Here is a 22,063-nt window from a genome sequence, read left to right on the forward strand (position 1 = left end):
CGTTTAAACCCTAGCTGGCCTCTCGCCGCCTTGTGAGCAGACAGCAGGTTCTCAGCACAACTCCCTAAAAACCCTTCAGACACGTGGATGCCTCCCGGACACTCTGCTGCTCCCTCAGCCCCCAACACCCTGGAATGTCAGTGCATCAGGGGCACCCGATGAACTCAGAGCCACGTGAACAATCAATGCATCTTTTATTCACAAATAAAAACTGTAGCAAGATGTTATCTGTACATTTGTACAAAGGTCTGGACGCTTATAAAATACTCCACGTTCAGGACAGAAAGCATGAGCCTGCATGTGGGCCACATCACAGGCTGGCAGGCTCATCCCTCATCTGCATTTGAAAAGACAGATGCCAAGGCCCTAGAAACACCTTCAGTAGAAAACCATAAAAATGTAGATCATTTGTCTTCAAACCACTGCAAATTCCATGTTTATAAGCAAAATGATACAAAAATACGACACTAACAGAACTTTTACAAAAACCCGCACCCGGCTTTTTGGGCAGTGGTTTGTCCCATTGTGTGTGTGGCTTTTTTGTTTTTGTTTTTTTTTTTGTTTTTGCTTGTGGTTTTGGTATGAATTCCTGCCGTTGAAGAAAGCATTGTGTGCTTGTGACCCCGCCCTTGCCTGTAGCCCTTGGTGTCCTCATTAACAGAGTGGGGCCCTCAGGGAAGGGAGGGGACTGTCCCCACTCGGTGGATTGCTGCAGTGGGCAGCAACCACTATTGTGGCCTCTAAGAGAGAGCTGCTCACAAAGGGAAAGCAGCCCAGTCCTAAAAGGCAGCTGGCCAGCACAGGTCTGCCCTGCTACACAAAACTGCTTGGCTGTAAGGAAGGCAAAATCAGAAACAAACAACCGGCTTAGCCTGCCTAGGGCAGCTGGAGCCGCCCAGGCTGAGACTCTGCTGGTCTCTGTCTTGAGTCTGTAGCACCAAATTAGAAAAGGAGAAATGGCCTACTCGAGGTTAAAGGCACTTGCGTGGCTGTCTGGGTGGTGACGGTCTTTCGGTCTCTGTGCTCTCTCTGTCCACCGGCCTGGCCCTCCCTCCCCTTTCCCATGCTCCATCTTCTCTTCGAGACCCCCCTGGTCCCGCACAGACCCCCTCTGCGTCCTCAACCCTCCAACCCCCTCCACATCCTCACTCCATCCCACATCCTGTCTTCACACTCCCTGCGTGTCCCCGCCCAGGTCCAGCACTTGGCCTCAAACATCCACCTCTTGCGGCCCAGGCACAGCAGTAGTGGCAGCAACACCAATGTCAAAGCAGGTGACCATCATGACATGGGCCTTGCACAGGTTCACACACTGCTCCAGGGCAGCCGTGGCTCGTTCCATGGCCGCCAGGTACTCAGCCGATTCGGGCTCCAGTTCTGGGTCCACCTCAACTGGAGAGGGACGAGATAGGGTCAAGTCAGGGGCCGGAGCAGCAGCCAGGCTCCCCGAAGTCCTTAATGAGAGGCACTGGCCCAGCAGACCCCACCACACACACCATCTGTTGCATGAGAGCAGCTGTGGACATTCGGGACAGCCTAGGGGCAGATTAGGGAGCAGGATCCTGGATCCCAGGTCCTGACGGAACCTGCCATGTTTCCCACAGTTCAGCTGCAGAGAGAACAGGGCACTCACACTGCTCCAGCCAGCGCCCGGGCTCCACCATTAGCCGGCCCTGGGTCTCAGCCAGTTCCTCACAGAGACGGTCATGCTTGGCCTGCACCTCCAGCAGTCGCTGCTGCCTGCGCTCTGCCAGTCGCAGCTTAGAGCGGATGCACACAGGGCCCTGGTGGTGGGGGACAAGCAGGGTAGGTTCAGATACAGAAGGCAGGGACTTGCTCCCATTCCTGCTGGCTTTAGCTATGCCCCTCCCCCTTCATCTACTAGGCCTGCATAGACACCCAGCCAATCCTCCAAGGTGAGAAGGGGAGACTTAAGAGGGTCCATGCCAGGAGTTCCGGCTCCATGGAGACAGCAGTGGTGTCTCAGGAGCCCCTCCAGTCACCCATCCCTGCCCAGGGATACCAAGGGCCGCCACAAGCTCAGAGATGGTCCAGGCTGGTTCCTACCTTCTCCACATCCTGAGAGGGCTGTGGACAAGAGAAGGTGAAGTCAGGGACTACCTGGTCACATCTGCAGGTCCATAAAGCCCATCAGATAGCCCTCCCGGCCACCCCAGTGTTCCCAGCCTCTGACCGCAGCCTCCCTGACCTGAGCTGTGTCCTCCCGCAGGGGTGGGCGGTGCCGCTGAAGGCGTTCCACATCATCAATCTCGTATACCTTGATCTCAAAGGGCTCCTTCAGAGAGCCAGTCAGGGGTGGGGGCAGGTCCACCCATTGCCCAGGAAGGCTGGGTTTGCGGCCCAAGGCAGCAGCATCAGGTAGCGGAGCCGGGATCAGCCGCCGCCGTTGCAGGCCTAGAACAAAGAGCCAGGTACCTGGTAAACAGAGCCAAGAAAACTCCAAGCTCTAGACACATCTACACAGCCACATCAACTGCTCACAGGGCAGCAGCCCAACTCATACCCTTTCCGCTCCCGATAGGGAGGGGCCCAGAGAACACTGGCACAGGGTCCAGGACAGCTGGGACACTGGGTAGGGAGAGTGGCCCTGAGCCCAAGGTCTAGCTTGCACCCAAGTCCTTGCCTAGCTAACTCTGACAGGGTTGAGGACCAGCTTCTGGGGCAGTGTAGGGGCTAGAGGACAACACACTGGGAGTAGTTATAAACTGTAGAGGGCTATGCACCTATGCATGCAGCAAAGCCCCAAGTCTGTTTATAATGAGGTGTCAAAGGACATCGTGTATGCCATAATCTGAACATCACGAGCGTCAGGTCTCTCTAAGTTTATAAACTGTAGAGGCTATACGGATCCACTGAGAATCTCCTGCATGCTTATAAACTGCCAAGGACTACGCACACCTGGTATCTGTAAAGACTGCCAGAGATCACACAGGGTAAGGTACGAGAGTAGAGGGGCCAGGCTCATGGCCTGGAGACCAGGAAGGGGCACCCACAGATATGGCTGGGGCGCCCCAGGCATGAGGTTACAAGATCCAGCTGCTGGGAGGGTCGGGACACACAGGACCCTGGGGTGGCCAACTTCACTGTCAATCATGTCCCAGGTCTATAAACTGCGAAGCGGTATGCCCAGAGAGGCTCACACCACTGCTCACCTGTGGCCCTCTTCTTTGGGGACTTGAGGCTGCGGGAACGGGCACCCGGGGAGGCAGCCCCGCTCTCACTCATGGAGTCCGGGGCTGAAGAGGCACTGCCTGTGGCCTCACTGTCCCGGATCATGCTCTCGTAGCCGCTGCTGCCGCCGCTGTGGTAAAAGAGAGCTGTGCGGCCCATGGCGGGTGGAAGTTCCCCACTCAACACACTGCTGTTGTCGCTGCCATGGCCGCTGCTGTAGCGCTGAGGCCTTCTTGGTGCGGTCACCTTGCTGTAGGGGGAGGGCAGGGCGGGGCTCATGGGTGGCCGCTCCTCAGCTAGGTTCACACCACTGTCGTTGCCGCTGTCGGAGTCTGCTGAGACCCACGAGGGGCCACCTCTGCCAGGAGCTCCACTGGCTGCCAGCTCATGGACACGACTGTGGGCAGCCCGGAGCGCTTGCTTGGTGCCCATGATGGTGCCCCGGCCAGCTTTGGCTCCAACGCCAGGCACAGACCGTGGAGCTGTCCGGGGACCTGGCACAGGGCCAGCAGGGGTCTTGCCTACCACAGGGGCCGAAGGCTTCACTGAAGCACCCAGAGCTCGAGAGGTACTGGCCCCTAAACTACGGCCCTTGGCCCCACCAGCTGGGAGCTTCGATGCTCCCACACCCTTGGCTGGGCTGCCCCTACAGGCAGGAGCTGGTCCAGGTGGGGGGCTGGTGGGTGGCACACCCAACCTGGGCACAGCCCGGGGTGGCCGCCCTGGGACTTCTCTGACCTTGCCACTGCCATGTGCCAGGCCCTCGTACCGCTCCAAGGACGTGTGGCCAGTGGGACGGTGTGTCAGCTCCATCTTCCCAGCCCTGGCCTTCAGGCTAGATGTGGCCTTGGGACCTGAGTGGTCAGCCCGGCCACTGGGCCTGGCCTCCTCTTCTCGGAAAACAGAGGCAGTCCCTGTCCGGGTCAGCCCCAGGGCCTGAGTGGGGGTCAAGGCCATGCTCTGTTCCAGGCTAGACTTGCGCACAGGAGGGGTTGGCGGGGCTGCACCACTAGACCTTGGGAAAAAGGCCCCCTTGGAAGCCACACTCTTCTTGCTGTTGGAGGTGGCCTTCAGGCTTCCCGAATAGACCACTGCCTCCACTGGTGTGTCTCCGTAAGATGCAGCAGGTGTGGTCACTCCTAGCGTGGTGGCTCCCCTCCGCAGTGGTGGGATCCGAGCCACAGCCTCGGGCCTACGGGCCACTCTGGTTGCCACCTCACATCCGTCCACCACTCTCTGGGCACAAGCCAGCATCATCTGGGTCTCAGGCAGCCGAGGGGAGCCTGGGGTTGGGCCGGGGGCCCCACCTACAGAGGTCATCTGGGGCATGTCACTGTCCTCTGCCCGGAGCAGCCAGGGATCCTCAAATAGGCCTCCAGGACTGCATGGACCCCGGATGTGGCGAGCACGGCTGGCTGTTGAGGTAGTCCTGGGTTTCCGTGGGAGACTGGAGTGGATGGTCTGGGCTGAGGCTGCCTCATGTAAGAACCCAGCCCAGGGCTCTCTGCCAGGTTGGGCTGGGGCCGCTGCAACTGCCTCCCCGAGATGGGGACTCCGGGCTGAGCCAGGATTCTCTGGTCTTCTATGCTCTGAGGACCTGAAGCTGCTGTCCTCCAGGGAGCTGTCTGGGATAGGGAACTCTGGTGGACCAGGCCCTGCTGAAGAGTCAGGGCCGAAGGGAGGCTGTGGCGTAGGACTGTGACTTTCAGCCAAGCAGACACCAACCTCACTCAACCATGAGCCAATGGATGAGGCAGGACTGCTACCAGCCCAGGCTGCTCCCTCTAGGGGCTCCCCAGGGCCTCCTGAGCTATCGGACACCTGTGAGGTGTAGGCATCAAATTCATCGTTGATACTACTGATGATGCTGACTGGCCTTGAGCCTGAGGCCAGGGCCTGCAGGGAGCAGTCACTGCCCAAGCTGGCTAGGCTGGAGGGCCGTGCAGCCCCTGCAAGCCCCCCTAGGGGCAGTTCTTCTACCACTGTGAACACCAGCTCGTCCTCGCCGTTTAGCTCTACTGGTTGCTGAAGGGTCACTGTGGTGGTCAGCAGGCCGCGCTCCAGATGGCGTCCATGAGCAGACGGACAAGGAAAAGCTGTGTCCGGGAGCAGTGGGGACAGGGCCACCTGCCCACTCATGCCCACAGGGGGTGTCCGCACCACACTGTCAGGGCCCTCTCCCCCAGGTTCCACGGAGGCACCTCGAGCTTCAGGCTGCCGAAGTGGTGGAGGGGCCGGGCTGGGCAGTGGTCTCCTGCCCCCACCTGCCATGGTCTTGTCTGGGGCTGGTGACTCAGGCCGGGTACCATCCACTCTCTGGTCACCCTGGGCACCAGTTTTACAGAGCTCAGGGGTGCCCCGTTGAGTATCTTGCCCAGGGCTACCACGAGGGGTGCTGGTGGCCATTGGGGGACCCACAGCCTTCCTGGGAGATGTGGCCTCAGGTAGGGAGGGCTTTCTGACCCCTCGGGCAGGGCTGGCTTGACTTCCATCAGAGCCACCCTGGGGTCCAGGGCATCCCTCACTGCCATCAATGCACTCCAGACGTTCCTGCAGTTCCGCAAAAGTGCTGCAACGGAAGTGGTCGGCATCCCGGGGGCCCTCAGAGGGCCTGCGGCGGTTCAGTGCAGGGATGATGGGCACAAAGTCAGGGGGGCCCTCGTTGTCAGTGAGCTCACGGTCTGACAGCGCTGTACCACCAGGGCCCACATAGATGACTGTGTCACACGACTGTTCGCTACTGGATGAGTAGTCTGGGTCACCAGGCAGGCCAGAAGCCGAGCGGTCAGGATCCAGGGCCACGGTCCGTGAGTGGAAGGGCCGCAGGTGGGGGGGGCGTCGGGCCCGGCCCTCCTCACAGGAGCTCTCCCCTCCAGAGGAGCTGGACGCATACTGGGGGCAGCAAAGCAAAACCCATGAGCCTCTGCCTCTGTCTGCACTGGGCTCTGGTCCCCACCTCACCTCCTCTTCCCTGGACCCCTCACTCTCAGCAGCATAGGACCATGGAAACCATGGTCCCGTGAAGTTCCCTACTAGGGATGATGTCCATGTCCCCTTACAACACAAACCCTATTGTAAGGAGCTCCAACTCTACCTAGTGTATCAGGGATTTGGGCTGGGCTCTTTTCTGGAAGCACAGGAGACCCACCCCTACCTGAGCATACATACTGCCCCCTCTCTCTGATATCTTACAGAGCCTATAGAGAATGTGGGAGCCAGGAGCCCCTCAGTGGGCAACAGGAACTAGAACTCACCTTGACCTTCTTCCTGCGCAGGCGGTGAATGCGGGCAGCCAGCTGCACAGTGCCGAGTGTTTCTGCGTGGTGGGCCGGCGAGTCTGAGATGTGTGCAATCATGGTGGTACGGCAGTTGGCAGTGGCCAGGGACTCCCGCAGCAGCATGGTGAGTCTGTGGTCCCTACAAATCAAGGAGGTGCTCAGAGGCTACAGGGAGGGCCCATCAAGGTGGGAGGCCAAGTGAAGCGTGAACCACGGGGCTGGTAAAGGGGAGGCAGGCTTCTCCATGGGCTGGGGGCCATGTCTAGAGCTCTGGGTTGGCCTTGGTATCTGCATCCACCTGTCCCTGCACCCCAAGCTCCAGAAACCACCATCACCCCTACACTGAGGTCCTCAGATATGCTGGACATCAGCATGGCCGGCTTCTTAGAGGCCACCCCACTGGTGGCCTGCCCACACGTCCACACCCACCTGTAGGGCACATGCTTAGCCCCGTTGACCAGGGCCAAGATGACACTGCCCAAAGCTGACAGAGAAAGACACAGGGGTCCCCCGGCAGACTCCCCGCTCCTGTTGAGCGCTGCCTCACAGCCGCCCAGGTCGATGAGGTGCAGGCGGCTGCGGCCTCCAGACACTGAAAGCATAATACAAGTAGGTGCTGGGGTCTGGGTACTCAGATCCTGTCCCACAGCCCACGCAGGCAGGCAGAGATGCCTATGAGGCAACCTGGGGGCAAGCAACTCTGTGGGCAGGGCCTCCTGGGCACTTACTTCCTCCCTGACTGCACTTCTCCACACGGTACTGGTATACATGGAGCGTGAAGAGCATGTGGGAGCTACGTTGGGCATCCTCCCCACAGCCAGGGTGGCTGGTGCTGCGGGCAGCTAGGGCTGCGTCCAGGTAGAAGGCAGCTTTCCCTGCTGTGGGCGCCCGCAGCTCACTCTGGTTCTGTAGCTGTAAGAGAAGGAGGCAGAGGCCCACATGCCTTCAGTGGCTCAGACCTAAACACAGTGCTCCCCACCTCCATAGCCCCAGAAAGGTCACTGGCTTTGATTGGCGCACCTGTGCCCCACACACAGGATCTTCCCGCAGGTACATGCCCGGAGAGTGGGTGTCTTGAAGGCTGCCCGAGGCCACCTCAGTTAGCAGGTCCCGCAGACTCTGGTCACGGCCACACACCTCCACGGCAGACACACGTACAGAAAAACGTGTACCTGTCCTCTCCTTGCGCTCATCGATGAGCCTGAAGAGCCAGGAGATGGCACAGGGCACAATGCCCAGGCTCTGGGGTGAGCTGTCCTTCCCGATCATGGTATACGACTTACCTGGGGGACAGGAGCATGTAAGAACCACCCATACTCCCACAACACACCCTCAAGAGCCCTGTCAGATATGGAAACCTGCCCAGGGTCCTCAGGGCCAATCTTGGAGGCCTGGGACCCTCCTCCAGCCACTCCCAGCCCTCTGCTTTCTGGCTTGGCCCACCTCAGCTTCCAAGTGAGATCCTTACCCCCACACCTACACAGAAGACCACCTCCTCCCTCACCCAGGACCAGGATCCATGAGAGCAGCAACGAAGATTGGGGACAGGGGCAGCAGCAGTTAGAAGAAGGCATCAAGGGTACACAGAGGTGACAGAGCACTTACCAAGGTTCACGTGGCCGAAGGAAAAAATGCAGCCATCAGCCCCACCAACCACAGACTGCAGCACATCAGTCACAGCCCCTGAGCAGATCTCCGCCTGGGGAAGAACCCAGTAGGGATCAGGCAGGTGCCAGCATCAAAGGGCTGTGGCATTACCTTCTGCCACATCTACAAACTCAAGGCCTGTCTGTCCTTGTCACATGTAGGCAGCAAACCCATGAGACAGCTGAGCTGACAGACATAGGTCAGGAACACAGAACTCTCTCATGTTCATACAGAAGGCACAGGACACACAAGTCAGCAGACAGGATACAGGCAACACACACAGGATGTGCTGGCCGGGCACATATGTCCAGATGCCCCACCAAGTACAGAAAAAACCACACAGCACAAGAAATTATGGTCATAGCGACCATAGTAGTGTGCTATTCGGGTACCCGGTGTCACTGGAATCCAGGGTGGTACAGCACTGTTAAGGAAGTTTCCTAGGAGGTAGGCACTTGAAAAGCTCAGTGTTCTCTCAGTACTTGGTCTGGAGAACTAGACAGAAGCTGAGGAGACATCAAGCTGGGTTGATAGGGAGGCAGACCCAGAAGGGTAACAAGGCAGCTAGACTCTGGCTCTACAGAAACAGCTCAGATCAGATCCCAGGCGCTCCACCCCGCCGTACCTGCTCAGAGTCAGGGGGGAAGATGGCGTCGAAGGCAAACATCTTAGGAACTGGTGCTGTAGGGGCGTGCCTGAGGCCTGCACAGCCTGGGAGCCTAGAAACCGGGTCATAGAGGGTCACCTGCTTCTTCCGAGCATCCACCTTCAGGAAGGATGTGGACTCAGCCGAGCGCTGGGCTCCTTGAGTCGGCCAGATGCGCAGCATAACCTTCACCTAGAGGCGGGCAGAAACAGGCATCTGAGCACCACCCTCAACCCAGCTGGGAGCTAATTACAGGGCAGGAAAAGCAAGCACGAGTCAGGACAGCGGACCAGGCCTCGGCATGGGCACCGACACGGCCGGCCAGAATGCCGCTGGAGCAGATCCCACATGAGGTCAGCGGGGCAGACAGAAAACGAAGCCAGGGACAGGGCGAGGCAGGGAAGCAGGAGAGCACCCCTTGCCCGCCCAGGCATTTCTCCTTCTGGGGCCTCTCATCTTCTGCTAGTCACAGCCCTAGGCCAAGGTCCTTAGATGCCCTTGCACCCAAGGAATAAGGCGGCCACACCTATGGGATGAACAAGTGAATGAACCCACGGAAGGGTGAAGGGCCTCAGAGGCCCGAGGGACTGTGTGGGGAAACTCCAGGCTTGCTGCTTCTCCCCGGAGCCAGCCCAGGAAGCCAGGCTCTCAAAACTTCCCGAAGGGGCAGAGCCAGGGTGGGATTAACGTCTCATGAGAATAAGAATCCTCTCCAAGAAAAGAGGGGAATTCTGAAATCTTATCTCTTATGCCCTAGTGTGGGGAAACTGAGGCTGGGAAGGGTGGAGGAGGGGACGGGTGGGCACGAGCTCCTAGAGCACTGCTAGTGACTGGTCGGCCTGGGTCATGGCAGGACCAGAGCGTGTTTCTAGAACCCAAAGCAGATCCCAGTGTGCCCTCTGCCTGTGCCAGCATCAGGAAGGCCCTGAACCAGCAGGGAAACCCTCAGAGAAAACACAAGGGGGGCCCAAGACGCCAGAGCAAGCTGCACTGCAGGACCCCAAACCTGCATGGACAACAGAGTCCCCCCTACACACATACACACACAGATGCAGTGATGCAGGCGAGGGAGTCTGGAGGCAGGTGTAAAGCAGGCTATTTCCTCAAGAGCCCCCGAGTTAGGGCCTCCCTTTCCTGGAGGCCACAGAGTCCATTCTCCAATGAAATCTCTGACTTGGTATAAATCAAATTACCAGAGACTCATTTCAGAACCAATATTTTTCAAAGATTTAATTGTAAGTGACAGACACATAACGTTGCAAAATTGGTTTGGGGGGAGTGTTTCAAACAAGCACTGTGGGCTCTGTCCCCGTGGACACGTGGCACATTGAAATGCAGTCTCCTGTGGAGTCAAGTGTCCCACGTTCGGGGAGTAGGGAGGAGGGAAGGGACACTTGGTTATTGTACTAGTCAGAACCTGGGCTCCATCAGGCAAGAATCGATTCTTTTATTCTCCAGAGACATGAACAAAACTATTTCATTTCAAACGCTGCTGCAGTGCAGACGAAAATGTGCACTTCCCGGTAATTTTTGGCAGTTTCTTTTCCAGCATGAGCTCCTCACCGCTTCAGGAGCCAAATGGGTTCTGGAGATGTGAGAGGATGCCTGGCGGGGAGGAGAGGCCTAGGGAAGCAGCTATCTGGCTCTGCCGTACCCTGGTGCCTCTTGAGTAGAGACACTAATCCTGAGTCCCCGGGTAGGGAGGGGATTGAGCAGGGCGCCCTTCCAGCCTGCCCCTCACTGCCCGCCCCCCACCGGTCCATTGTCTGCTGAGAGAACCTGTCATTACCTCAGGGAAATGACAGGGTCTCTCAGGAGACAAGAGCATCCTCGTCCCCCAAATGTGCAGACGTCACAAAGCTGCAGGAGAGCTGCGGGGGAGGGGAGGCACATTTTGCATAAAAACAGGGCTTCCAGCTCCCCAGAGGTGGCCCAGGCTGGAGACAGGGAGGGACACCACTGAGCACCCACCACCAGAGATGTCTTTTTTAATACCACGATATGATGAATTATCTTAAGTGCACATTAATGTCAGAAACTGAATGTAATCTAACTTCTTTTCTGTGACAATATTAAACGCCTTTCAGGAGGCACTTCTGAGGATATGACGTTAGTGCTAATAACAGAGTGCCTGGGAGGGGCACAGGGGCGCAGGGGACTCGGGGTGGCTAACAGGCCAGGGCACCTGGTCTGTGGGGAAGTGCTGGATGGTCTAGGGTCACCAGAAAGATGGCTGAAGGCCTCTCTCTTTGCAGGAACACTTGGTGGGGGGCTGGCTACAAGAGGAGGCAGAGACTTGGCAGGCCCCCCAAACAGAACTGCAGTCCCAAGACACAATGTCCCCGAAAGGAGTCTGTAACTCCCTATCCCACTGTCACGAGACAGACAACTGTCCCCACACCCACCACAACCTCTGAGGAGAAGCCTGGTGGACAGATGAGCTAAGTGGCCAGGCTGGTCCTAGACCTCCAGCCATTCTTCCTCAAGCCTCAGCCCAGCCCTGTGGGGTACACCCCACACAGCCAGGGCAGTGGCAACCTGGCCAGTGAGACTCACCTGCCTGTCCCAGGAGAGGGTATTGGGGAGCCTAAGACACACAGGCCCGGGCCCAACCTCCCTCTCTCTCTCACTAGACAGGGCTGATACCACCAGCTTTACATACCAAGCACTGCCCATGTGCAAGGTGGGGGCAGCCAAAGCCTGACAGGACAGGAAGTGGGGGTCAGGAGCACTCCCACCTCCCAGCTCCCAGCAGAGCAGGGCACAGAGGCAGGTGGGGTTACCTGTCACTGAGTACACTGACAGTCCTAAAAGGAGATGGGCTGCCTTTGTCCCCCTCCCCCCACTCTAGGCTGGGCAGTAGCACAGAATCAGCGACTCTAGGACAGACTTTACAGAATGGCCCAACAGCATCAAGACAGCTGGGTTGCCTGGCTAATCACAATACACATGGAGCCAAGAGCAAAAGACTGATGTTCAGACTCACCCTGCTGGAGGCAGTCCCAGAGTGAAAGCCACCCACAATGTTAATGTTAAGAGGGTGCACAGTCAGCTGGGCCTGAAGGAGCCCCAGGCTCTCCCACCTGCCTACAACTGCCCACTTTGGGCAGTCCTGTCTGGAGGATGCTTCCTTCCTCTGGGGATCCACCACAGGAGATCTGCCTTCTAGAAGGAAGGTCTAAAAACACATGGGCTTCCTCTCTAGTCCCTGTCCCTGGGGAGGCCACTCCCCCTAGCCTGGCCTGACCATCTTCTCAGGAGCAAGCCTGCAGGGTTAGTGCCAAGTGAGGCGGTATCTGCACTAGGCAGGACTGAGAGAGCCCCAACCCCATCACTCTCAGGGTCCTGGAAAGGGGTACCACCCTAGAGCGGGCAGAGGGTCAGGGGAAAACACTGGCCAGAGTCCAGCAACCCCCCAGTGGTTGTAAGAGTTAGCTCTCCTCCCTAAGGGCATAGGGCCCACTTCACCTCTACAGATCCTGCACAATCCTGGCACAGGAGTACCCCATTGGGGCTGGGGGGCAGGGGCTTCTCCCCTCTCAGAGGGCCGGCAACCACAGTTACTCAGTCAGAACTCCTGGGAGAAGGTCTGGAGCCAGCCAGCCTGTTCCATCGCCCACAGGGCCCACCCTCTCCAGGCCTCAGTTTTCCCAGCTGAAACCCATCTGAGCTGGGCTGCCTGGACACCCTGACTCACCTAGCCCCACTTCAAGGCAGTGCCCGGTGGGGACAAGGCAAGAAGGGAGCTCTCAGATCAGCCCCTGCCCTCAGTCTCATAAGCCCTACCACATGGCTATCCTAGCACATGTCCCTAAGACCTGAGGACAGGCTGCTCCCACCATTTCCCATGGCCCCAGTTCCACAGGTCCCTTGTACCCTCTTGGGCACAGTTTTGAGAAGGAGGTGGGGCACTGTATCTCCCACACCTTATCAGATAGCCCCGGTCTTGCCACAACCAGACCACCTGACCTCAGGCTGGGTTTACCTTTCCAAAGCTGCTGGGATTTTCCTTGGCCTTGGAGGCAACCCTGAACAGGCAGGGGGGCACCGGGGGCGGCCACAGCTGCAGGGTGCCACTGAAGTCCGTGGGATAGGTGGATGTGCCTCGGGTGGTAGGCGCAGGTGGCGGGTGGTGCTTCTTGCGTTTGGAGGCCAGGCTGAGCTTCTGGGCAGCCCTGGGGAGGAGAGGCAGAGTGCTCAGTGTATACCATCAGCTACCACCGTGTCTGGGCACACACCAGGCTGTCCCACCCTCAAACTCCGTCAGCCGTGTGGGGAGGTGCTCCGAAAAGGTAGCCAGAAATTCTTGTGGCTGTACAGCCTGAACTCCATTTCTCCAAGTGGGATCCCAGGCTGGGGCCATGGCCAGGACAGATGGACACAGGACTGCTCTCGGCCCTGTGCTGGGTCCTGAAGGCACCGTCTTAACCCTGCAGAGGCTTTGAAAGGATAGGACAGCAAGAGTGCAGCTTCAGGACCAGGGTATGTATGTTGGCTTAGCATCTTTGTGCTTCAGTTTTTTCATCTCTAAAATGGAACGATATGACCCTAGAGGCCCTTGTATATGGCCCTAAAGAACTAATATATTCAGGGCAAGGGTACTCGCACAGCACTTGCATACAGAGGAGCTCAACTGATGCTACCCCCATAACAACTGTACCCCAGTCCCCAAGACAAAGACTGCCTCACCTCTCACTGTATACTGGCCTGGAAGACCCAGGACTGAGCCCACACCTGGAACTCAGCACACCATGGAGGGGGTTCTAACACGTTTGGTCACTAGTGGACTCTCAGGGCGCCTGACACAGGTACATGGACAGGCATGGACACACACAGTATAGACCCTCACACCTTCACACCTTTCTTCAAGGTAATCATACTCCAGGGACACATCCCCAAGGTCAGCTCTCTGTCCTGCTTCCCTGCAGCCCCCAGCCCTCCCCACCGGTGTCCCCAAGTGCCCTCCAACACACCTGCCCCTTCAGAGTCCTCTGAGCAAGTCTAGGGCTCACATCCTGTCTGTGGGCAGCCAGGGCTACAAAGTCCCAACCCATAACTCTGGCACGGGGACCTTAGGATAGCACCTGTGTAACACACACCTGGGTGACCCTGGCTGTCTCTCCGAATGTGAAAGGGCCCAGAGCCTGGGGCCCTCTATAGCACCCCCACCTCTGGGCCTGGCGTTTTGGTAAGCCCTCTCATCTTTAATAGGAGCTGTCTTTTAAGAGGCCCCAGGGACAGCTTCTTCCTAGTGAGGTGTCATCATGGAAAATAAAAGTAATCTACGACGCATGGTAGACTCCTTAACAGGGCCGCAGCAGCACCAGCACGCGCCAGGCAGAGCCAAGGTTAGGGAGCACAGGGCCCCCACCCAGGAAGAGCCCTGAGTCTCAAGTTCTTTGGCAGTGGTGGCTTCTGTACCCCAGAACCCCCTCAAGCCTCAAACGGTGCCTTAAGCATTTGCCCAGTACCTGCCTGAGTCCGTGTGTTTGCAAAGCTCAAAGGAGCCCTATTATAAGAAAGCATTCTCGATCGTTTCTCACCCATTTGTACAAGCAGCATCCAGCAAACCATGGGCAAGAGAGGCCAACACTGTCACCTGCATGACTGCACATCGTGAAGGTCAAAGCAAGAAGGACCCTGCACTGCAACCCAGGCTACACTCCCGTAGAAGCTGGGGGCACGGCAGCCGCCGGAGGGCCACCTCGGGCAGAGTCGCATCCTCTGCTTTGACATCAGTTCAGGGGCTCTTCGTACCACTGCCCTATTTGGGACCTGCCACTCCAGACCCCACCTCACCTCATCCTACCCCACACCCCTTGCCCAGCACTACCCAAGGCTGGGTCCCAGTGTGAGAGCTAAACCACCCTAGCTGGGCAGGGAGGGACTCAGGGACCGCTGTGAGGGACAAGGCTTCCTGGAGTCCCTGCCTATAAGGGGGTGCAGAGGCACCTACTCCCAGGAGTTCATGGAAAGGAAAGTACGCAGGGGCTGCTAGCATGAGCACTGGTCGGAAGGTGTGGCCATACCCCTCAAGGTGCCCATGCTGGTCAGCAAACGGCTGAAGTCAAGGCACACCCACCCTGAAGCAGCTCTTTGCATCCAAGTCCTATCCCCAGGCCCCTCCCCATAGGTCAGGAAGGGCCAGCTCTAAAGGCTATGGGGGGGCACTCACATCCCCCTCCTCCAAACGAGATGTGGACACCAGTGGAAGACTGCTGAGGAAGGCATGGGGAGGGGGTTGGGAGGAGAGTGAGATGGAGGCATGGGGAGGGGGTGGAGAGATGGAGGCATGGGGAGGGAGTGGGGGGGAGAGTGAGATGGAGGCATGGGGAGGGGGTGGGGGGGAGAGTGAGATGGAGGCTGAGGGCAAGGCTGACTTAGCTAAGAGACCACAGACAGCCCAGCCCTCTGTGGCCCTCTGGGGAGCCAGAGACCATAGCACAGGCATCAGCTGATCCAGCCACCTCCTGGACACAGTCTGGCCAGCCCCTTGATCCTACCTAACTTTTGCAGCACCTTTTCTCTCCCTCCCACTGACAATCTCCAGGGGTTGGGAGCCAGAAGCTGCTGGAGCAGGCCCAGTCTCCAGGCGCCTGCTTTATGGCTCAGCTTTCACAAAACATGACTCATAGCAGGCCCCTGGCTGAGGCCTCAAGACAGGCTCCTTCTCTTTGATGAAACCCAGACATCAGCACCTCACGTGGCTAGGGCTACAGCGATTTGGCTTGCAGGGGCCTTAGAGGGGTCTGGCGGGGGCAGGGGGTGTCAGGCCTGCCTGAGGACACCCATCCTGGTAAAGGTACAAACCTGGGCTCTGAGCATTGGGGTGGAGACAGAAAGCATGGGCCCCACCAAGGCTAAGAGAAGATAGGGTACCAAACCCAGGACCAAAGACCTCAGCCCTGCTGGGGAGTGGCAGCCTTGGGGGGGGGGGTCCTGAAGGGAATAGTGGGCAAGTCTGAGCAGTCTCCCCCTGCAGGGAAGACTAAGAAAGGCTGAGTACCACCTCCAGGAAAGCCTGTCCTGATGCCCTAAGGTGGACCCCAGCTCAGAGCCTCCTGCTACTGTGGTACTATTCTCACCCGGGGCTCTGGAGTGTACAGCTAGCTATACAAGCCAAGCCCAAGCTCACAGGAAGCCTGGCACACGCCTGACTGAGGGCATGAATTAGCCAGTTCATAAATGCCAGTCTGAACAGCAGCCCCAGAGCCATCACTGTCTCTGGACAAGGATTCATGAGTCTAGAAAGAAAAATACTTTTCCTTTTCACAAAGAAAACTCACCTTTTCCAAACGGAGGGACTTAGAGGTCTGTGGGTGTCTGAGAACCCTGAGAAGACGGTCTGTGCCCCGGATCAGTTCCCACCAACCCAGAGCGCCCACCTGGGCTGAGTTGGGTAGGCAGGGCAAAGCCGCACACCAAGCCTCCACAGGACTGCCTCACGGGAGCTCCTCAGGGGGTCCTATAAGGCAGCTAAGGGGGCTCAAGACCTCGGCTGGCGGCAGCTGCTGCCTAAAACCTCCCAGGCCCGAGCCACATCACCACACCTTACCTGGAGGCCAGAGCAGGTGAGAGACTGCTCTGTCAAGACCTCCTAGCCAGGGACCCAGCCCCAGCGTCGGAGCCTTTGTACCTCTTCCCGTTGGGCTCAGATGTTCACCCAGAAAGACACTCAGATGAGTGTCAGAATGAAGCCCCACCACGCTCCCTGCCTGAAGCCTACCTGGAAGACGCCTCCCCCAGCAGGTGTTCCTAAGACATCTAGATTCTGAGGCCTGGAGGTAGCCCACCCACTACCAAAGGCAGGACAGCTAGGCTGGTGGGCAGTGCTCAGAGCCCTCAGAGCTCTGAGCATGTCAGAGAAGGGAGGCTACACACTGGTGAAGACGAGCACTCCCAGAGCTGGAGGAGGACACACAGATGCACAGCCACGGGAGGGCTCAGAGCATGGGGGGAGGGCTCAGAGCATGGGGGGAGGGCTCAGAGCATGGGGGGAGGGCTCAGAGCATGGGGGGAGGGCTCAGAGCATGGGTGTCACGCTCACAGCAACCTTCGAAGAAAACCCAATCACCACAGTCTGACCTCGAAGTTCTGACTCGGGCCATGCACCCAGTACCCAACCACTCAGGCCCAGCTGAGGGGATATTGTTCTGCCCGCTGGGCTCTCAAGCACCCTCGAGACTACAGTGGAGTCCATATGGAGACAGGGTGCCCAGAAGTGGCTGAGGAAAAGTCCTGAAGCTGGTATCCAGCCTGGGGCAACAGGGGATGGCAGCATCCAGACTCAAGAACCCAAACTACAGAGCCCGCCCTGTTCTGTGTCATTGGAATAAATGTACCCATCACTCTTAGGCCCTTGAAGCCCACTCCCAGAGTCCACATGGACACCTCTCTGTCCTCCCTGGCCTCTCATCGACCCTATGTTGCCATCCAAGACCACCTTCACAGATTCAAGATGCACCCCTCCCCCATGTGCAGACCTCCTGGGGACAGGTATGGTCAAGGGTCACTATGTTCCCTCCAAGTTCAGGGAGAATACAAGTGGAAACAGCACACGGTCAACACATGCCACAGGCCATGCGGTGAGGGCCAAGGTTCCATTGCCTCCTGGTGCGCCCTGGGCAAGCCCTTCCCTCAGTCTGAACCTCTCTCTGTCCTCCATCCACAATGCCAGGCAGTGGGTGCAGAGTTTCGAAGTTCACTGGTATGAGTCTCCCACCAGTAATGCCAGCCCCGCAGGGACATCACCTGTGGAGACACCCCCCCCACACACACACACACTTCCTTCAGGAACCCACTGAGATCCAGAATGGTTGACAGGCTAGAAGTACAGGCAGTCGGCACTGCTCCTCCTGGGGAAACCAGCCTCTTGCCCCCGCCCAAGTCCACTTGTTTCTTTGTTTCCATGGTAACTTTCCAAGGTCAGGGTGTTGCTCAGGCAGAGGAGTCTCAGCAGCCTGGCTGAGACAAAGGGCTGACAGGAGCCTGCTACTAAAATGGGGTGGTTAATGACCCAGTGGTGGGGGGCACGCCCACCACACACTCAGGTACCAGGGCCCTCAGGATCAGGGTGCTGGGTAGCCCCCAGACTCAAGACCAGTGGCCCCGTAAAAATCTCTTTTTCCAGAAGGTATTCAAATTCTGCTGTCAAGCACCACCTCAGTAGCATGGCTGCCTCACAGACCACCAAATCCTCAAAGCAGAGGCCCTTGAAATCAGAACTGAACAGGGCGGGGACATGGCCAGCTACAAGCTCTGCCCCTCATGCCCAGCACCCCCCCCCAGGAACCCCCTGAATGCCACTAGCACATGGGGCTCGAGAGAAGGCCGAGAAGGACTCCCACCCATCCCCAGCTGCAGAGTCCCAGCTCGGTTCTCTGTACCTAATTGGGGTGGTGGTTGAGGCCACATCAGTCACAGGAGACAGTAGGGCACAGTACAACAGCGTTCATCAGCCAGCTCCGACAATGCCCTAATCACATGTCCCGTCATGCCCCCATCAGGCTCTGCAGTCCCCCCGGACCAGGGCTGATAAGACGTCCTCTACGCGCTGCCCGGCATAATACAGACAAGCTTATCAGCGCCCATGCGGGCCGCTAATGGGACAGTGACCCGCAGCTGGCTACCATTACCTCTCATTACCGCGATTACATCCTGTAATCCCTGTCCCTTGGGCTGCCGGGTGAGGGTAGGACTCTAGTCTTGGGTCTGCAGAACCAAGGGCTCTGCCTCAGGGCTGAGGCTAAAGACTGCTCCCCACCCACCCATGGCCAGATAGGGGAAAATGCTCTATTCCCATCTCCTCCCTTGGAACATACTGTTCTCTCTGGCCGGACCACGACGTCCATGCCAGCCCATGTCTTCAAGCGTGGCATGGGGGGAGTAGGGGAATGGCCTGTAACTTCTAGGTATCTGAGCCCAGACAGGGACCCAGGAGGCCAGTCAGGGCATGAGATGAGCTGCTCAGTGCTGTGCCCCTACAGCCCCACCTCCTGATTGACTGACGGGGCCGCGGATGAGACAACAGTCCTCCTAAAACTAGCCCACAGGCCACCAGGGGCCAGGGAACTGCGGATCCCCATTCCCCAACATTCTGTTCCCTGCAGGATCCTGAAGACGTACCGTATAAAGAAAGAGGCTGCAGCCGACGGGCCTGTGGAGCCTCCTGCCGAGGTGCCCGGGGCCGGGGTAACCAGTGCCGATGTACACGCTGCCCCACGGCCCCATGCCTTGGACATACCATCAGGGCCTGCTGTGGGGGGACAGTCTCGAACTGTGTCAGCCACGGCCACAGCAGCCACTGCTGCCTCAGCCTGGAGGGAAGGAGAGATTCAAGTGAGGAACAGATAAGGGACAGAGGGAGAGCCACTGCCCCAGGCTGAACACAGCACCCTGGAGGCTCACAGTTTAACTACTGCCCCAGGCTGAGCACCCTGGAGGCTTCACTTCACACCCTAGGCCCTCCACACTTGTAAATCCCTGCCTGTGTGATTGGGAAGACCCTGGGAGTCTGAGACCCAGCAGGGAAGGCCTAGCCTCCAAGGCAAGCTGTAAGGACCCATGTCCCCATCCCAGGGCATGCCAGGTCTGCTCAGCCACAGAGGGAAAGGTCAACCCTACAAGGGACTGACTGTGGAGCCCTCCTCGTCCTGTTCTGTAGTGACCACAGAGGTCAGGCAGACAGACCCTACCCCTCACCCCTTGGGCCATCTGGGACCATCCACAGGAGTAATTAGACAAGAAACCACAATAAATATTTGGCACGAGCACTAATTGTCCCCCACATGATAACGTATGACATTCCACTGTCTGAAATACAACTCTGGCATTTCCAACTAATTAGCTAAAATAAATTCTAGAAAGGAAGACAGACTCATCATGAAGCACAAATGTAATTAAATGCTCCCAGGACAGCTTCTGCAAACCCACCTCAGGCTCTAGAGTGGAGAGGACCCAAGCCGTAGCAGGGCGGGGCAAGTAGTTGATCTCTTCCTGGAGAGCCCCAGGCTCCTCACCCTTCAGGGCACCCCACTCCACTCCACCTGAATGGGGAGGTCAACATCCCGACCAACATGACCTGTGTCCCCACTGGCAGAAGGCTGGGATCCCTGGGCTTCCGGGACACAGACCTGGTCTGGTAACCCTGGGCCTGAGGAGCTTGGTCCTCAGGGTCTCTCAAAGGATATAGCCCTAAGGCCAAGTGTCAACACCTCAGCAGGACAAGCCACAGGGAACGCCTCACCCTGCTCAGTCCCTTGTGAGCCTCAGCTTCCAACCCCCTCTTGAGTGATAGAGCAGAACTCTGTCCATGCAAGTCCAAAGCCCAGTCTAAGCCTCGAGCCAGTGCAAGCCCAGCACCCTCCTCCTGGTCCCCAGCAGCATCCACTCCCCCAGCACTGCAAGAAGGAAAAGTCAACAGCAGAAAAGGGCAGGCCTGGAGCAGAAGGGCACACCCAGAACAGCTCACCAGACATTGTATGAAACCCCCTACGGGTCACCTGCCTGTAAGTGTACAGGGCAGGCACTCCTGAGCATTTCCTCAGAACCCAGGCTGGCCAGGCCCCTCTTCTCCAAGTCATTCCCTCACATCAACCATGAATTCTTTTTGAATCACTAAATTTCCCTTGAAAGATGTGAGGTCCGTAGCTGAGTGTGGTGGCAAAGGAAGAAATTAATTTTTAAAATGCTTTATTTAGTATTTTTATTTTGTGGGTACAAGTGTATTGCCTGAATCTGTGTACGTGCAACTGTGTCGTGCAATGCCCACGGAGGTCAGAAGAGGGTGTCGGCTTCCCCTGGAACTGAAGTTATGAATGGTTGTTAGCTGTCATGTGGGTGCTGGGAACTGAACCCAGGTCCTTTGCAAGAGCAGCCAGTGCTCTTAACCCCTGAGCAATCTCTCCAGCCCCAAGAAGGAATTAATTTTAAAGCTACAGGGTTGACAGCTGTGGCCTGAGTCCTTCAGAGCAGAGCTGGATTTGGTTCAGCACCCACTGGGCATGGCAGCCAGAGCCTGGGGTCAGGAGGCCCTGGACAGGCTACGGGGGGTTCTCCAGACCATGGCTGCATGGTACCTAGAGTTGCTTCTGACCAGTATGTAATGGCAGTGTTAGGGGGCCCAAGCTCAGTGCCCCATCATATGATGACACCTTGCCTGACTGCCAGACACAGGGAACTGGGGTTGGAGTCGTCACAGGGGCCACTGTTGCTGCCCCACACCCCACGTGGTCCCTCTACCCACTCCCACAGGGCCCAGCCACCCCAGGGCATCTCCAGCAGCACCAGGGCTCTGGCCAACTGACCCACCTGCAAGGCTGTCCTCCCCACACTGACCTGTCTTGGGAGTCCCGCTCGTGACTTGGCTCCACCGTCCCACCAGCTGCCATGACACGGCTCCGTCCATCGGGACGGCCACTGCCAATTCCTGCCAGAAGCAGAGCCCGGACATGCCAAAAGAAGCCGTCCCAAAGCGAGCACGGAGCAGTGGTGGGGGCAGAGGGAGGGGGTCACGACATGGGGAGGAGGTGGGTGGACAGCCAAACAGAAAGCGTGATGGAGGCACACAGCGGCAACGAAAGGAAAAGCATGGAGAGAGGAGAGCGTGAGGCGAGCACCTGCCAAGGCACAGCCAGCAGAGCCCTGCCTCCATGAGCTCACACCCGGACTCCTGTACCCACACAGCGGCTGGACACCAAAGAGCCTGCCTAAAGCATGGTTAGGTTCACCCCATGTCAGCTGGCACAAACAGCCCCTGCGGAACACCAGGGTTCTGTGGAACCCAATGTAGGAACCGAGGATGAGCCCATATCAGCAACTTTCCAGGCCTGATCTCCACATCTGTAAGGTTATGGCAGGTGAAGGGCGGCACCCACTAGGATCGCCCCCCATAAATATTCTAATCAGGTGCTATTTGGAGGGGACTGAGAAGCAGCTCGGAGGCTTGCAGCTGCACTTGAGGCCAACCTCACTCCTGAGGGGGTAGCATTCTGCAGGGAGTGCTAGATCCTCAGTAAGGCCTGTTTACCTGCCTGCCCCTTCATCCCACCCCATGCCTTATCACCCAGAAGATGTCAGAGCCCCATCAGAGCCCTGGCAGTTCAAGGTGAGAAGTCCCGCTCCTGTGAGAATTATCCCCACCCACATCACTGTAAAAGTAGTTTCACTAAGGCCTCACGGGAAAGCAGGGACTGTCCTGCCGACCCACCCCACTGCATGAGTGGGTAAACTGATGCCTACACAGGGCACCAGCAACAAGTGAGGGGAAATTCATGGACCCTCACCAAAGTCCAGCTGGAAC

The 22,063-nt window shown here is 57.9% G+C and overlaps 1 protein-coding gene across 2 annotated transcripts in view; it reads right to left on the minus strand.

Annotated features, from left to right (window-relative positions):
- Nucleotides 1-530: 530 nt before the first annotated feature.
- The window catches only part of Kif26a (kinesin family member 26A), a 36,406-nt gene continuing 14,873 nt past the window's right edge, over nucleotides 531-22,063 (minus strand). Inside the window, exons 4-16 of one of the 2 annotated variants that reach the window (XM_008825522.2) lie at nucleotides 18,889-19,079; nucleotides 12,749-12,938; nucleotides 8,743-8,955; nucleotides 8,076-8,169; nucleotides 7,491-7,753; nucleotides 7,199-7,382; nucleotides 6,900-7,062; nucleotides 6,447-6,609; nucleotides 3,174-6,084; nucleotides 2,210-2,415; nucleotides 2,068-2,088; nucleotides 1,634-1,784; nucleotides 531-1,392 (exon numbers count right to left, since the gene is read on the minus strand). In XM_008825522.2, the coding sequence (XP_008823744.1) occupies nucleotides 1,211-1,392; nucleotides 1,634-1,784; nucleotides 2,068-2,088; nucleotides 2,210-2,415; nucleotides 3,174-6,084; nucleotides 6,447-6,609; nucleotides 6,900-7,062; nucleotides 7,199-7,382; nucleotides 7,491-7,753; nucleotides 8,076-8,169; nucleotides 8,743-8,955; nucleotides 12,749-12,938; nucleotides 18,889-19,079 (4,932 nt within the window). In that variant the 3' untranslated portion in view covers nucleotides 531-1,210. The remainder of the gene's footprint in view (nucleotides 1,393-1,633; nucleotides 1,785-2,067; nucleotides 2,089-2,209; nucleotides 2,416-3,173; nucleotides 6,085-6,446; nucleotides 6,610-6,899; nucleotides 7,063-7,198; nucleotides 7,383-7,490; nucleotides 7,754-8,075; nucleotides 8,170-8,742; nucleotides 8,956-12,748; nucleotides 12,939-18,888; nucleotides 19,080-22,063) is intronic. The other variant, XM_029559919.1, reaches the window with a different exon arrangement.

The sequence above is a fragment of the Nannospalax galili genome, unplaced genomic scaffold (genome assembly GCF_000622305.1).
Source record: "Nannospalax galili isolate Female #2095 unplaced genomic scaffold, S.galili_v1.0 scaffold188, whole genome shotgun sequence".
NCBI lineage: Eukaryota > Metazoa > Chordata > Mammalia > Rodentia > Spalacidae > Nannospalax > Nannospalax galili.